Source organism: Patagioenas fasciata, chromosome 2 (assembly GCF_037038585.1).
Source record: "Patagioenas fasciata isolate bPatFas1 chromosome 2, bPatFas1.hap1, whole genome shotgun sequence".
NCBI lineage: Eukaryota > Metazoa > Chordata > Aves > Columbiformes > Columbidae > Patagioenas > Patagioenas fasciata.
This window is the reverse complement of record NC_092521.1, coordinates 125,576,373-125,594,627: the sequence shown is the minus strand read 5'-3', so window position 1 is coordinate 125,594,627 and position 18,255 is coordinate 125,576,373. Positions and strand designations below refer to the sequence as shown.

The following is an 18,255-nucleotide window of genomic DNA, read 5'->3' as shown; positions in this document are numbered from 1 at the left end:
GCACATTTTGCCCTATTTGCAACATGGAGATATACTTCACTGTTATCAAATAACATGGCCAAATCAAGAAAAACTGGGCCAGAACTGAGCAGCAGTTTCACGTTCAGCACTTCCCAGGGACATTGTCCAAGCTAGTGAAGCCTGTATGTTCCACGTGAAGGATGCCCCTTTTGCAGCATTCCTGGTTTTCACAGATCCCATATATAGTATTGTAGTATTAGCATAACATTGTTTTAAAATTTAAAAAATAGAAGCTTCTTCTTGTTTTCCAAAGGCATATCCATTCTTTCCATTGATTTAACTATTGTGCTTTACAAGACGGAAAATTAGTTAATGTAGTTCTATTTGTAGTATAGCTTTTTTTTAACAAAAAAAAAAGCTCATTTGCACGTCAAAGCTTCAATTACTTCATTCTGTAAGAGGAACGATAATGCTGATCTACAATCTGTTTGCAGTATCTTCCCTTCATCCAAATCACATCAAACAACTTCCAAATAAAAAGCAAATATTTGGGTGTTGAGGAGGAAACTAACTCTCCCTTATTGTACGTTTAGTTCCTATTTTGTCTCACTTCAGATTAAAAAAAAAGGACTGGAACAGGCTTAAGTGCATTTTTGTGAAGGCCCCTAGTCCCACCTCTTTATTCATAAATTTAACAAGGGAGGGTAGATTTAACAGTCACTATTGACTCACACAGCAAACAAGAGTATTCCCTGAAAAAACAGGCAGCATATACCCAAGTCTATTGCATTCATCCTGGAAAAGGTGGGACAAGGAAATGCACAGACCATGCAATTGAAATTAAGCTGTCTGCTTCTTTAATCTGGAAAAATAGACTTATTCTTTCACAACATGGAAACCAGATCAGTCAGGCAGCCACTTTTTACATGAGACTGGGAAAGAGGGCAGAAGGACTGGTTTTTCCACTGATATGCTCTAATACTTTAGAAGCAGCACATAAAAAAAAAAATCCAATACACAAAAAGGTAAAGTTCACACATGTCCTTATAAAAAATTTTTATGCATTGTTTATCTTACTACCATTTTCCCTTCCTGAAAAACACTCATTCTTTTAACCTTCAATCATTACCATATGTTCATTGTCTAAGATTTTTTTTATTGCATCCCTCTAAATTGTTCTCACAGGATTTGGTGTTGCAGCTGGGGTATCAAACAGCTCACATCAAACAGCAAAATAATTATCTTCCATGATTACAGGTTAAAGTCTTGTAGTATTTACCTTTTTGGAATGACATCACATTGCAATACGCTACAAAGGAATCAGCACCTCGTAGGGGTCTTTCACAGGGATGCTACCTAGCCACTTACTCTCTGTTTTACTATAGGCTAGTATTTATTTCTTCCTTCCTATGTATCTTTCTTTACATCTGTTGAATTTTTTCCTTACCAGCTTAGTATGATCAGCACATATTCTCTCTTTTAAATTCCTTTCAGCCCTACTCAGCTTCATTTGACAAAGCCGAAACAGCTCCCACTGTTTATTTTATTAATAGGTTTAAGGTGCACTCTGAATTCAACCTATGAGAGCAAATACATTTAGTAAGATAGAAACAACTTGCAGGAGATGATTGGTAGGCAAAGACAAGATATTCTCATGAAAAACAAACACATGTGCATTTTCTAGAATGTAAAGAAAATGTGGGTGACATTCAGACAGTGCACTCTTCAGAGCAAGGAATAACTATTGCTAACATAATAGAGAATACAAGGGAAGTTTTCACTTTTAATGTTACTAGAATAAGAAGATGCATTCTTCATCAGGATGCGTAACTTAAATCTTCATTGTGAGCACACACTAAGAATTTTTCGAATTCGTAATATGAAAGGTCTCCATGTATAAAACATTTGGGGAGCATGAAGTTAAAAGGAGGCTCTGGAGACTACAACTTGAGGGATTGGGGTAAATATTTGCAATCCATATGATAGAAGAATGCTTTAAAGCAGCTAGGCTGCCAACAGTTTCTTTGGTAGAAGGGACGGGAGGGAGGGCTACGAAGGCAGTATTAGAGAATAGCAAGAAATCCAGACAAAGCAAAAATAGTAAGAGATGAAAGGAAGATGAAAGTGTGTTCTGTGAAAGTCTGCCAGACAATTTAAGCTTAAAACTCTATACTCTGTTCGTTGTCTGGAACACAGACTTAAATCAGTATATGAGTTACACTTCTTAAAACCTGGTAAACACACTTCGACAGAAATATGCTGTTTCCTTTTCATGTGTTTAATATGGACAAAACATTCTTCCCTCACAAGTCCAAGAACCGAAATTTGACTAAGAACTTAAGTCTGTAGCCACAGAGAAACAAAGTTTCGACTGTGCAGAGCTGTGCTTCTTTCACATTCATTCATCAGACTTATTCAAGTGCTTTTGTCTAGTTACATTTAAACACTTCAGGGCCTTCTTTCCAACCTGAAAGGTTTTGCTACATGCTGCTTAGAAGAGACATTGCAGCACCACTGCCAAGACTGGGAGCCAGGGCCGACCTACGACCTCTTTTAAGCACATGCACACAGAGTAACTCTTAACATCGGCATTAAAAAGTCTGTATACACCACACTTTAGGCTGAACCAGAACTAGACTGCCTCTTGCACAGTGAGAGGATCAAAACAAAGCAGTCAAACATAAAGTAGGAAACAAGGGGAACTGTTGCTTTGTCAGACTTGATTGCTTACTCTAACGCAAAATAAGCATTTAGAAGGTATAGTAAAACAGCAGATTTTTCTTTCTTACCTCTCTGACTTCATGGAGTTGACCAGAACGCTGGCTCTTCGCTCTTCGAGCGGCTGCAGGTGATTTGTGATGTGTGATGGTTACCACAGTTGGCCCACTTTGATTAATATGTTTCTGGCCACTAGGAGATGCAGAATTCACTGTCCCAGATGGCAGCAGGGATGAGCTTCTACTTCGCGAGGATGAAGCGCTCTAGAACAAGCAATGGGATGTTGGTATTAGCAACCTTTACTCAAGTAAATAATTTACAATTCAACCTATAGTTTGTGGTGTTCTGCTTTGCTCACAAACCTAAATTTGGAGGTATAACTGTGCTCAGGGCTGATTTATTCCTTTTGAACCATTTGCATTGCTCAGCAGGGATCTTCTTGCAAACATTGTGGCTATCACCTTTTTTTTCTTGGATTGTCTTAAATTTGTCTTCACAAAAATCTTCACAAACTCTTACATATAATATTAACACACTGCTAAGTCCTTACAACCGTATGTTTTAGGAAAGATTAGGAAGGATTTTGCAGACAGAGTAATAATAATGCCAACACAAATATTTTTTATGAAGCTGGTGACCTATAATTCACAAAACTGTAAGAAAAAAATCTTAATGCTTCCACCTGATGAACTTCTGAAACGGTGTAGTTCTGTTTTCAACATTAGAGGAGCCACAGTTTTGACAAGGCAAATCCACACACCAATAAAACATTAACATTTAAAACAAAACATGGCTTAAGGAGTCAACACATATTGGAGTAAGTTTAAGACAAACCCTAAATGCAAGAACGGTCAGCAATAAATCTCCAAGAGTATCTGCAGTGTGAACACTTTTTACATACAACCTATAAAATCAGGCTAAACATTCAAGAATGTGCTGTATTCTAATCTGTTTGCCAGTCTTCCCATCTTGGTTTGTTTTCCGTAGCCCTGAAGCCCACGTTTTCCTGGAGGTCTTTAGGACAGCAACTCTCAGTCAACCTCAGATGTGCATTAGAGCACCATGGGACAGCACATATAAAAGTGCAACATAAAAGAGCCCTTCCTTTCTAGTTGAACTGATGATTTCATCTGTAAGGTTAAAACCAAAACAGAGAAAGTCTTACCTCATGAAACTCAAACCACTTCAAAAAGTGGTTTTCATACAGCCCTATGGGTGAAACACCATTTTACCTCTCCTGCAAACCCTGCACATGCAATGACAGCAGCCTTCAACACTGCTAAGAGAGGTATCATCAACATGAGGTACTACTCTTTGAGTGTACAAAAATATTACTTGGGTATGATCTGCATTCTTATCCCTTACAGGTTAAACTTTGCAATTTTGTGGTAACTTCATTAAAAGACTTTAAATCCAAGGTGGATGGGCTCCAACTAGCACTAGAATGAAAGTCAGGCATCATGTTATCACCACACTGACTGCAAATGATGAGGCAGATGATCTGGCACTGCCAAGAAGGGTGAAATAAATTACATGATCCCTCTGCCACATCCACACAAAACCAGACCAGACTTTGAGGCATTTGAAGGTTTACAAAATGTGTTACCACATTCCCAGTGTTCAAAGAGCTGCTATAGTCACAGAAATAAGCATTATTCCATTGGTCTGGACTTCACATTTACAAATACTTCCAAGAATGATGGTCTGACTCTGGTTTTGCAATAAATGTATTCTTTACTACCATGACTTATAATAAGGCTATAATAATAAGCATCTGTAGAATCAGACATTCAAAAACTATCCAAGGAAGGAAGAAGCACAGGGTGTAAAATTTGCCAGAAGGACACGGAAGATTACCAGGTCTTTAATTCATCTTCCATTTGAAAGAGCAATTCTTGGACATGACTAGAATTAAAATGAGAGTCAGAGGAAAAGGTACTTGGGGGAAGGAAGGCGATAAGGGAAACTGCTATTGAATTTCCTTTTTTAAGTATAAATTTCACAGGGAAAGGCTAGCCCTAGTATATAATAGCAAAACATACTTACTGATTTTTCTTTTTTAAATTGACTAGCATCAGAATACTTCTAAACTAAATTTAGGGTGCAGAGGAAGAATAAGATTTTTTTTTCAGCATAAGATCACCTTATCTTCCAGCTTAATAAAAGTTAATTTTTTTTTAGAATGAAATCTTCTGAGAATCACTGACATTCTAGTATCATGTGATCACAATTTTACAAATACATAACTGCTACCTTCATATAGCTAAAATGATCCTAAAACTCAGATAAACAGTAGCAACAATGAGTTTAGCCATTAGTTTTGCCTGAATAAAACAACATTCTGTGAGAAGTGAAATTTTATTATGTTTTTATTTTCTTGGGAAGATAAGTTATAGTTCTGCAAATAACAAAAGCAACATAAAACAAAATCTGGAAAAAATACATGCACTGTTTCTGTTTAAATACAGAATCAGGAAGGAATTCTTGGAGAGAGTTAGCTTTCAGAAAAAAAAATAAAATAAAATAAACAGCTGCCAAAATAATCTCATTTAACCTGCATACTTTGAGAGAGATGTTCATAAACTGACATACAGGCATATTTTAAGTTTATATATATATATATATATATATATATATATATATGATGTTATCAATATTTAGGAACTCAGTGCTATTTTTCCTCAAGACAATGTCTCAAACTGCAGTGAACTTTCAGCTGCTGACCCATGGATCACAACAAACACTCTGACTGCAGCTCACTCCTCATTTTCTCTCATCACGACACCTAATCTACGATTTTCACCAAACCCACTTATGTTTGGCAGTTATAAATTTGATCATGAACCATCAGTACAGAAGTTGCGAGCTAGCTGTGATTTCTTTAACTGGCTTTGTATCACAAATTAGTAATTATCACATTTCCAAGTAACAGATATGTCCATCGTTTTAGGAGTCTCTTAATCCAGATTAGATTTTTTTTCCTGCAAATTTTGCTCTAGTTCATATTACAACTCACTGAGCTACATCAACTACACACGTGAACCATGACTTGAGGCGGAATAAACAGTCTGTGGGACCACAGTGCATTTAAGACAGCTTTTTGTTAAGTTTTGCAAAGGCATGTGGCAGCTCATAGCAACTGTTGTTGGTGGATGGTCATTCAGGGCATGGAGTTCGGGAACTGGTGGAGCAGGTGAGACAACCAGAAAGAACAGTCGCTCTATAGTTTCAGTAGAGGGTGGTGCTCAGGAAGACTTTCATGCTACAGGCCCAATCTCTACGGACAGAAGTTCATAGCCAGGCAAGGGCTGACCATATCAAACCGCTCAATGTGCCTGACATTCAGCTGCATGCCTTGCCCTACAATAGTGCTATGTCATCTTAAGGGCAAGATCACCTCTGGCAATGAGCCTCCCCTAGAGTCCTCTCTTTTCCCTCTCAGCCCATGGTTACCAACCTTATGTAGCTCACTGAGTCAGGAAGACTGGTAATCTTGAACTAGCACACACAGCCATAGTCTGTGCCAAATACATTGTTTTGAACCATTTCTACAGGCCTATAAAGAAGTTCTCCTCACCTCTTCATTTTCTGCTGTTTTATACCCTTCATCCACCTAGTGACCCAACATTTTCCTGAAGTTAGCCCTAGGCAAGGCCCCATGATAAGCGTAAAAAATTTCAACTTGCAAAAGCAGTCACACACAAAGTCCAGGTGAATGTCTGCATGAGGGAGTTTCTGCAACCACTCAAAACCTTTTGAAGTTTTTAGTGTTACCCCAGGCAGCGCTACAGGCTTGGGGAAGAGCAGCTGGAAAGCTGCCTGGCAGAAAAGGATCTGGGGGTGTTGACTGACAGCCAGCTGAACATGATCCAGCAGTGTGCCCAGGTGGCCAAAAAGCTCAACAGCATCCTGGCTTGTATCAGGACTAGTGTGGCCAGCAAGACAAGGGAAGTAATTGTGCCACTGTACTAGGTGCTGGTGAGGCTGCACCTTGAACCCTGTGTTCAGTTTTGGGTCCCTCATCATAAAAAAGACATTGAGGTGCTGGAGAGAGGGCAGAGGAGGGTGACAAGGCTGGTGAAGGGTCTGGAGCACAAGTCTGATGAGAAGCGGCTGAGGGAACTGGGGCTGTTTAACCTGGAGAAAAGGAGGCTGAGGGGAGGCCCTGAGGCCTTATCACTGTCTACAACTATCTGAAAGGAGGTTGTAACATGGAGGGTGTTGGTCTCTTCTCCCAAGTAGCAAGTGATAGGACAAGAGGAAATGGCCTCAAGTTGCACCAGGGGAAGTTTAGATTAAGTATTAGGAAAAAAATCTTCACAGAAAGGGTTGTGAAGCAGTGGAACAGGCTGCCCAGGGAAATGGTGGAGTCACCATCCCTGGAGGTGTTTAAAGGCTTTTAGATGAGGTTCTTAGGGACATGGTTTAGTGCTAGAGTTAGGTTATGGTTGGACTTGATAATCTTGAGGGTCTCTTCCAACCAAAATGATTCTATGATTCTAAGTGGGGCTCCACTTCTCAGTGCCACAAAGAGCAGCAGCAGAGCACTGTGCCAGCTCCATCCAAGGAGACGGAGGCGGCAGCTAATTCCTTCTGAGAGCTGCTTCCTGCCACTGCCAGAAGAGGCCTCTCCAAGAACTACACACTCAGCCCCTTATGCACTTTTGAATTTTACAACACACTGTCAACACCTATGTCCTAGCCAAATACTTGACTCCTCTTTTGCAAAACTTCTTCAAATTAAATTCTGGGAATGACAAGCATCTCTTTTGCATTTTGATACACAGCTGTGCAAAAATCAAAATTTTCCATTTTTGCTAAAATGCTGATCTGTTTAAATTTGTTAAAATGTTAACACTTTTGCATTTAGGTAGGCTCAGGAAGTGTGGGTTGGATGAGTGGACAGTGAGATGGATTGAGAACTGTGTCCAGTTCTGGGCTCCCCAATTTAAGAAGGACAAGGAATTACTGGAGAGAGTCCAGCAGAGAGCTACAACAATGCCTAGGGGTCTGGAGCATCTTTCTTATGAGGAAAAACTGAGAGAGCTGGGTCTATTCAGCCTGGAGAAGACAAGGCCAAGAAAGAATCTTATTTATGTTTATAAATATCTCAAGGGTGGGTGTCAGGAGGATGGGACCAGCCTCCTTTCAGTGGTGCCCAATGACAGGATGAGGGACAATGGGCACAGACTGAAGCACAGGAGGTTCCATCTGAATATGAGGAAAAACAACTTTACTTTGAGGGTGCCAGAGCACTGGAACAGGCTGCCCAGAGGGGTTGCGGAGTCTCCTTCTCTGGAGACATTCAAAACCTGCCTCTACACATTTCTGTGCGATCTGCTCTAGGTGAACCTGCTTTAACTGGTGGGTTGGACTAGATGATCTGCAGAGGTCCCTTCCAACCCCAACCATTCTGTGATTCTGTGATGTGATGTTCTCCACAGCTAAAAACACTCTAATTACACATCATACTACAACAGTCATTATAGTCACTCTCCCAGGAAACCACAGCAATGACAATAACTGAAGGATCTTTATTCCTAATCCCCTGCTTTTCCCCCCAGCACTCCTGGTATGACTGATCTTTCCCTCTATCATCATAGCTTCTTTTCTCTGGTCCTACTGCTTCCTGGTTTTCAAATAAATAAATAAATAAATAGTGAAAAGTCTGATTAAAGGAAGATATAAGCTCTTCAACAATTAGTAATGCATGGTGCCAGTTATGAGTGAAGAAATCCACAGGCTGAAGCAACCCAAAGGGCTTATAAATATTCTTTCCTGATGCCACTCTTTACCATAGCTCCAACAGTTTGTCTGCCAATAAACGAAATTAATAAAAGAAAAATAATTAAGCTAATAAAAGATTAATTTGTAACTTGCACTTCATCTTGGTTTTAGGACCTAAAGCTAGCTAAAGTACACTAAACTAACATAGAGTTGGGTTAGGATTTTTATGTTCATAGACTGTCCATCTTCAGGATAAAAAAGCAGTACAATGAAACCTTCCATTTGGATATCAAAAATCCAAAGAATTAAAATAATGTAATTGTAGAACAGCAAGTTTCAACTATACTTATATTTTAATGACTCATTCTCCTTGGAGATTGCCCTTCCTACTCACAGACAAGCTGAAGCGTTTTTCACCATTTACCAGAAGCAAACAGTTTTCTATATTTTGGAAAGTAAACATAATGTTCCAGAGATCAATCAACTAATTTCTGATGTGAATTGTCCTATCTGTTTATGGCTGATAATCATCATTTTCACAGGCACTGTGCCACCAATGTTTTATACAGAATAACAAAATACTGAAATCACATTCCTTTACTCCTCTGCAGATTCATAGCACAGAACCAAACCCTGTGTGCAGCTTTAGAGCAATGAGAAGTCACACGCTATCAGAAACTAATTACAATTTTGAGACACTACCATTCAGTATTTTAACTCCCATCTACTTATTTTCCAAAGCATCTTAAGTAAACAAACACTAAAAAGAATACAGATATCTGTTTAATTATGATCATTCACAAATATTAAAATGCAAATGACTGAGTCTACAAAACATCCAAACTTCAGCAGTGCAAAGGGACCCGTTTATGATTTGCTTTGCACATTTGTGTAAAGCATCATGTATGGTACTAACTTTTCTGACAGAATATTATAGTGCTTCATCATCTTCAGGAAGGCAATACATGCGTCTGCTTTTAAGCAAGAGACTATAATAATCCTTTAATCATAAAATCTTTCCTTCATCAAGCATCATTTCAGCAAGCTCATGCTAGTTCTAAATAGGGTTTTTTTTGCATTTCTGTAGAAGGGTTTTGAAAGCAGAGAGCTGTGAGCAACTCTTCATGCAGCTTCCAAAGAGAGGAAAAAAGATGTCAAACACACTGCTTCCTTCTCAGCCTCCCCACTGCAATGATTTCCAAAGCATGTTTTAATTAGAAACACCATTCTTTAGTTGACTTTTAGAGGTCAAGGATGAGAGGAGGAAGCAGACAAGCAGAGCAGAGAAGAGCAACCTTGCTCAAAAGGAAGAGTGGTTTGATGTGCATAAAAAAAAATAAAACAAGACTCACAAAGACTTCAAACTATAACTAATCCTGCTTTACAGAAAAAGTTATCATGCAGATGTTAAAAATAGCCAGTGAATAATCCATTTAGAAATTTAAAGGTATCTCCGTGGTCATTCATTAATAAGGCAAGAAGAAACATGATGAAATTGAAGAAGGGCCACCAAATACCTATGACAATCATTTTTCCAGATGTGGAGAAAAATTGCACATCTGCCTCATAACGATTTGACAAAAGTACTGAATTCAAACTTTCAGGCGTTACTACAGATGCTGTTTCACATTACAGCTAAACTGCTATTGCTTTTGCCACTGAAGTGGCAGGTTTGGACTTTTTTCTCCACCATCTCTCCATGCTGGCTCTGAGGGTCATTTGACCTCATGGAGAGCCACTACAGGGAGTTAAACCAGAGGAGAAACAGAGATACAGACACAGATATAGAACCTTCTGCTGATTCAGCTTCCCAGACTGCCTTTCCAAAGGGCTGGATGAGGGTTACAATGCGCACCAGCAGCACACAGTGAGGGGTTAAGAGAGCAGGACAGGCCCTCACAGAGGCATGACAGTCATCAGGTTGGCTCAGTTTTAAATACAAAGCCTCAGACTAAACGAGAGAAAGGTTAGGTTTTGGGCAGATCGATTTCATTCATTCTCCATCCAGGAGAAGAAGAGAGCAAGGCTTTCCTACCAGAAGCTGCTGGAAGCGGACTCCAACTTCCACTAAATCAATGCTCATCTGATTCCTCAGTGAGCTGGTCAGAACACTAAGTCCTTTTCAGTAGGATGCTGATTTTTTTCAGAAACAGAAGAACTAACAAGCTTGCAAAAACTTATGGATATAAAATTATTCCTGGAAGTTACCACAAATTATGCATTAAGTCCACTTCTTCTTGGAAGCATTTTATATCACTGAATTCCAATTTAACTAATACTTAAATTAAAACTTCTACAATACTACTCATTTAGACCAGTCTAAAAAAACAGCAATCCTATACAGACATAGAACATTTCTTCCAATACAGTGTGATTTGGCACTCTCTGGAGGTTTAGCAATCTGTGATTAAGCAAAACAAGATTTGTATGGGAATACTAAAAACATTAAGACTACCTTATAGCATAGGAATTATTTGCCAGATAACATTATCGTTTTACTGCTTTTTTATAATTAAGATGTAAAATTTAATTAAAACAAAGTGGTAGACTTAGCTTGTGTTACATCCACTTGTTAGCTGTATAGCTCACCTTTGGACCATTCATTAGGATGCAACTAAATTTAGTCATTAGTATACAATTTTTTATTTTGTTTTAAATCACTGCTCTGCTTAATTTCCTCCACCACTGCAGTCCCCAGCTGAAGCTTTAAAGACAGCAAGGACAGAAAGTCATACAGTAGAATTTTGAAGTTCTGAAAAAGAAACAAAATCAATGCTGATCTGGATCCAGTACACAAAAAAGGAATATTATCCTGTCAGTATTTCACAGACATAATGACACAGCTTCAGCTTTAAAAAATATTCTCCAAATTCTCATGTTTTGTTATAAATCTCCTTCCAATAATATCTATTCAGGATTTCAAAAACATGTTCTGTCTCTAATATGAAAGACCTGTATCTAAAAGCTGCTTCACTGTTATTCTTGGGAACCTTCCCACTGCTTGCTTGGTTATCCCATTATTTTTCCTCAGCTAAGCTATACCCTACTTGCATAAAACATAGCCCTCACTGCATATTTTACACTTCCCATACTACCTCCTTCTCAAGTGTATGACTTGTAAAAAATAGCCAGAAATTTCTGCCTCGTTCTTCCTGTGAAAAAAGGTGAGTTTAAGCTGTAGAAGAAGTTGGGAGCAAATGCTCAGGCTCCAACTTCCCAGACGCAGACACATGCCTGTTCCCAGCAGAGACACAGCTTGGATTCTGTTTGAACTCCAGAAGCCTAAAACATAAGCATCCATGTGCCTGTCCATGACAGCACTATGAGAGACAGATACTTTGCAGTTATCACACCTCAACCCTCAAAGTACAGGGAGAGTGGTGAAGAGAGAGATCTGGCCCTGCTGACAGTAGGGAATGTCACATCACAACAGGCCTATCAATGGCTGGGCTATTTTAACAAAGTTCAAAAATACAGATTTTTGTCAAGTCCTCAATTATGCAAAATGAAGTCCAACATGTACCCCTTTCAGTGTCATTACAGACCTTTTTAATGCAATTCCAGTCCCTAACCCCAGCACACAAGAAACAGTAAGATTGCTAAATAGCAGCATGCTATTTTATGTAAATTTGAAATATTTTAAGTAGTATGTTTCCACTCCCATGCTAATAATTATTATATTAAAGTACCTTCATCTACAAGAGGAAAAAAAATCACAAAGAAATGCAGCAGTTCTTGCTTCCCTTACCTCCTACCAGGCAATGGTTTTGAAGTAAAAAACTTTGAGGAAAAGAAAAGAAGCTATAGAAATGCATTTTTTTCTAGTTTCTGGAATCTCTGTGAAGCATCACTCCCTGGTAACCAATATCTGAACTCCAAAGTCTAATAGCTGTAGCATTAAAGCTTTTGATCACTTGCTTTTATACAGAAAAGTAGAGGGAAGCATTAAAACTTACTTGTAGGTGAAATCCAAGTTAGCACTATATGCAATGCTAAAGTCAGGGAAAACCTCTCTCAGATCACAGAATCATAGAATAGTGTGGAATGGAAAGGGACCTTAAAGAGCATTTGGTTCCAACCTCCTGCCATGGGCAGAGACACCTTCCACTAGAGACCAGGATGCTCAAAGCCACATCCAACCTGGCTTTGAACACTTCCAGGGATGGGCCACCCACAACTTCTCTGGGCAGCCTGTTCCAGTGCCTCACCACCCTCATGGTGAAGAATATTTTCCTTTTATCTAATCTAAATATACCCTCTTTCAGTTTAAAGCCATTACCCTTGTCCTATTGCAATAGGCCCTTGTAAAAAGTCCTTCTCCAGCTGTCTTACAGGCCCCTTTTAAGGCAGTGTAAGGCTGTTATAAGGTCTCCCTGGAGCCTTCTATTCTCCAGGCTGAACAACCCCAACTCTCTGAGCCTGGCCTCATAGCTGAGGTGCTTCAGCCATCTGATCTTCTTTGTGGCCCTCCTCTGTACTCACTCCAACAGGTTCATGTCCTTTTCATGTTTGGGGCCCCAGAGCTGGACACAGGACTCCAGGTGTGGTCTCACAAAAGCAGAGCAGAGGGGCAGAATCACCTCCTTCAACCTGCTGGCCATGTTTCTTTTAATGCAGGCCAGGATACAGGCATTCTCCACCCAGCCTGTATCTGTGCATGGGATTGCCCCAACCCATGTGCAGGACCTTGCACTTGGCCTTGTTGAACTACATGAGGTTCACACAGGCCTGCCTCTCAAGCCTGTCAAGGTCGCTCTGGACGGCATCACTTTCTTCCATTGTGTTGACTGTACCACACAACCTGGTGTCATCAGCAGACTTGCTGAGGGTGCACTCAATCTCACTGTCCACATTGCCGACAAAGATATTAAACAGATAATACTCTAACTCTCAGAAGACAGGAGAGGGAAAAGGAAAAAAAAGGTATGTTGAAAAACAACAGATTAATCTTATCAAAAGAAAGGTTTCCAAGAACAGGTTGGTATGACATTGTTTCAAGTAAAGTACATTTTTAGAATAAGAAGCAGAGTCATCAGTGGTCTCATTTGAAGCACATACATTCCCAACATTTTGTTTTCTGGATTGTTAAGCTTAAAAATAGAGAATATAGAAATTCTCTATTTGCTCTGTGGCTTTCAAAAGTAGAGAATTTGAAGTGCTTCACTAACAAACACGTCAAGTGAAAAATGACCAAATCTGATTTTAGATGTAGACTTGTAACACAGAACTAAGAAATACCTTTCAGTTTTCTTCAGCATTCGTATTTTATACTAAATGGATTTAAGCTAATTAAAATATGTGACTGGCTGTACCAACCAAAATGCATCTATAGTCCAGCATCCTATGCCAAGTTTCTGTAACTCATCAGTCGTCTAAGAAAAATGCAAGAACTCTCCTCCTGCTATCTTAAACAATCTTTCATTTGGTTCCCCTGTTACATATGCCCACCACCCCTCAGCCAAAGAAATTCTTTTATTTTCTTGCATGAGTGTAAGAACCAGAAGAAAGCCCCAGCAATGGAAGTCACTGTGCAAGAGCAATGGAAGTCTAGAGAGGGGCTCCCCATTCCAAGCCCGTCCTGTTTCCAGAACTTGCATGTTAGATCTTCTGGGACAGACACTGTCTTTGTATTTAATAATCTCCCACTCAGTCAAGACTTTCTAACAACATTCTGTCTTTCAAATACTTTTTGAGTCTATATGCAGTTCTGGCATCCAGAGCATGCCATAATAACCTCTGGTTTTCATTCATCTTCTTTTATTTTGAACCTGTTTTCAGCTCATTTTCTTTGAGTCTCCCCCATACAAATATCAACAGCTAGCAATCACTTCCTATTCAGCCACTCCAGAGCACTTATTAACACTATACTTCTCTGATTTGCCCTTTTCCTTCCCATCATCAGTAAAAAAGACTCCTGTGTAGTCAATTTTCATCACACAGAGTTCATTTTGTACAGAATAACAGAATTGATGAAAAGTACTTTTCCCCCACTCCAATGTTTTTGTTTCAGGGACTGATACAAGCATTCAAGAGACATATCTGACAGAGTCAGAGCAGTTTAAGTATTTTCCCTTTTGTTCTCTGCTTCTTTCTTGACAATTCCTAAAACTCTCTTTGCTCTTTTTGGACCACTACTAATTGCTGGACAAGATTCTTCTTCTTGACATACTAATTAATTTAGAGGCTACTAAAATACATAGATACTGCTACTGCAGGAGCTCAACATGGAGAGACAGTATGAAAAATTCTGAGCATAAATTACTACTAAGTGCAACAGTTTCTACCTAAGAAGGAAAAATGATCTAAACTTTACTCAGACAAACATCAGCTTCGACTCAACTACTGCCACTCTGGAATGAGGTTTTGGTATTAAAATAGACACTTCTACAGAATTATTTATCAGGAGAAGACAAAAGGAGAAAAACAAATCCAGTATTAAGAAATATTAGCAAATAAACAGAGAGTAGAAGTAAAAGAATTTTCCATTGCAGAAGTCTCTGATACCATATATACTGAACAACACCTCTATTACCTCATCACAATACATTGTAGATGCCAAAACATTTTAAATTAGTTCAAGAAGTGACCAGAAAATTTACTGAGGAATAATTTGATTGCAACTGAGTACAAAAAGTTACCATCTCTGTCTAGCACAGGAAGAGTCTAAGTTGCAAACCAACAGTAAGAGCATTCTAACCAAGCAGAGTTGCACCTTTCTGAACAGTACTGGGCCACAGCTATATAAAAAACATATTTAATTGTCATGCATTAGAATTCAAAGAGTACTGAAACACTGAAGTTACTTATTCCCCTTCAAAAAGGAGAATATACCATAACTGCTTCTTGGCAAGTCCACATCACTCAAAAAGAAGAAAAAAAAGTTGGTTTTATTTTACTTCACGCACTTCAGTGAATGCCAGTCTCCTCAAAATACCATCCATATTTTCAAATCATGACTTTGATTGAAGTTAACATAAGATTGATATTTTCAATATCATGGGGCAGGTAGGAATCCTTTCTGCTTGCAGCTATATGCAGGGTTTTTTAATATATCAAACAGTAAAGGGGAAAGCAATCTTTTTTGCTCTAAAAATATCAACAGAAGTGCTTAAAAGACTGAAGATAAGAGCAGGACTTTTGTTTTTCTTTATTGACTTAGCATTAACACCGAAAGCATACATAAAATAAATATAATAATAATTTATTTCTAATAGGGTTGGTTGGTTGTTTTTAATACCTCCCACTTTGAAAATGCATTCTAATTGAAACAGTCCTGTATTTGGAGGCAAGGAACACTTTCAACCCACAGTTCTACTGTTTTTTAAGTACAAACATCTTTTTACCTGTCCAAAATATTTATCTGTTTGAGGACAAAAATTCTGACATCACTTCCAAAGATAAATAAACACTATAAATCCTCATATGATGACCTCTTTCTGATTGGGTAAAAAAGTTGAAGACTGACCCCTGCTATTAATAATACCTACCTGAAGCTTCCATAATAAGGGCCATTAAATCTTATAAAACTAAATAAAACTAGTATCAGTTAACATTTTTAAATACTCATCAGGACAGCACGCAGGTATTTATCAATAAACTGTTGATCCAGTCACTCTAAAAACCATGTATTGACAGCATCCAAAATGCACTTCATGAATTTCTCATAAATAAGACAATGTTTATTTCTTAAGATTGCCAAATTGACTTAAGTCTGCTCTAGTTACTGAGGAATAACAATGTGCTGCTTTTATTCATAAACTGCCAAACATCAGCCCACTAGCTACAGCAGCCAGCCCATCATCCAGATTATGTTGTTCTTCACCTACACCACTTAAAACATAATAGTTACTTCTCCCTCTTAATTATTTACCTTAGAATTACCTTCCTTGTGATGTTTGGCACAGGATCGAAGCTGAGTTATCCAGTATTGTTTCTCTTTTGCATCAGCAGCTAGAATAGAAACAAGAAAATGCAGGGAATCACATATAAACTAATAATCATTTTTGTATAGGAGAATGTGATGAGGCAGGGAGAAGAGAGGTTATTTATTGCACTATAAATTCCATTTTACACTACTTAAGTATATGTAAGTTCTTCAGTACAACACATCTAAACCTCAGGTTAAGATACTGTGGCCAGCTGGAAGAGATAAGTTTGAGCCTTCTTCATAGTTATCTTCTCCAAGTGCTATTAAAAGCAAAATTACCTCAAGATTACTTCTTTTTTTTTTTTATAACCACTTTTGCTTTACCCATGTCTCTCTGTGAAGGACAAGGGCCATGCCACAGCGTTTAAATCGGCAAAACCTTTTCACTCATGCTGTCAATCAGCTACCAGACAAGCTACCAGTTCCCCAGATACCTTAGTACTTCTGTTTTAAAGTAGTTCAACTACATGACTCTTTAAACCTCTGTGTCATTTGCATGCAACTTCAAGACTCAAGAATGAAAAGCACATCATTGAAAAACAGCTTTAAAAAATATTGAAAAGATTGTCTGCAGTCTACATCAGGTGGCTCTTGTGTAATATTAATAAGTATATTTAGGAGAGAGGTTTGGCTATTTTTTTTTTTTTAAACAAAACACCACTCCAGTAATCCTAATAAAGAAGAGCAATACAGACTGGATAATTTCAGTAAATATTTTCTCTTACTTCCTCTGCTATTAAGTATCTCAATGGTTAGTGAGTGCGCATAAAAATTATTTACTGATTTGAATCAAATTCACAGATCTCATTAAATTAATACCAGCGTATGGTAAGTAATTTATAATCTCAAGTGACTGGAAAAGCATGCTAATGAAAACACAAGTGTTCATGATTTCTAGCTCTACAAATTCCAGAATATTTCAACAGAAATTTTCCTTGGTTGTTCTTGTGTTTTAGTTCTACATATAAAATGGCAACATGTTGTACCACTGGGGAGTCCTGCATACTCTGTCCTGCTAGACAACTAATAAACTGTGGTCAGAATTAAACTTACATAATTTTAAACTGTTGCTACACTGTATTACATGTCGCTTTTTTTTGTACGTTTATTTTTATAAACTAGTTTGATATGAAAGTATCCTGATCAACCAACCATACTGAAAATACCTTAGAATCAAAATACTGCTTTAAAAAAAAAAAATGCAAAGTAACTCTTTCATAGCCTATATTGTCTTTCTTAAATTTGGGAGCAAGGGAAAGCAAACTTTTATGTTAAAGGTGCATCAAATTATTCCAAGACTGACAAGAACAGAGTATCTTAACAGCGTTAAGATGGCATTTTTCCTTTCTCCAACCCATCAGCAGATTCATTACTGCACATTATCAGCAGGATAGTGGCAAGGGAGAGCAACCTTAGAAATGAAATGCTATGCTGTGGACAGCAATGAAAGCATCTTTTTCTTCCTTCAGAGGCAAACAAGATATACTTGCCACAATAACAGTTTATAGAACATATCTCGAGCTACCTTCCAGCCCTAGAAGTCTATATATTGTAAATCCACATGTTTAACTCCAGATTAACCGTTCCACTGTGTTTTATAATATAGTATGTAACAATACAGCTGTATAACCACTACTTTCTGACAGTATGGGGATATAAGAGAGAAATGAGATACAAGAGAAGAGATGCAGAAGCTGGAATGGAAGAGAAGGAGGACTCAGCTGGCAATTCAAGGAGCACTGTACCTCTCAACTTATACATCTCTCCATTAGCAGAGTAGACCACCAACATGTGTGGCACTTCATCACTGGGTGATATTATAGCTCCAGCCAAAGACAAAGTTCCTCGTGGCTTCTGGCTTTTACTTTGTTCGTTCACGAAATACTGCAGAATCCCGGTCTCAAAGTCCAGCACAAAGTACC

General features: G+C 38.4%; 1 protein-coding gene across 1 annotated transcript in view; it reads right to left on the bottom strand.

The window, feature by feature from the left end:
- Positions 1–18,255, bottom strand: part of OSBPL10 (oxysterol binding protein like 10) — a 121,285-nt gene that overhangs the window by 68,849 nt on the left and 34,181 nt on the right. Inside the window, exons 2-4 of the mRNA XM_065831996.2 lie at positions 18,079–18,254; positions 16,277–16,356; positions 2,751–2,942 (exon numbers count right to left, since the gene is read on the bottom strand). Coding sequence (XP_065688068.1) covers positions 2,751–2,942; positions 16,277–16,356; positions 18,079–18,254 — 448 coding nt within the window. The remainder of the gene's footprint in view (positions 1–2,750; positions 2,943–16,276; positions 16,357–18,078; position 18,255) is intronic.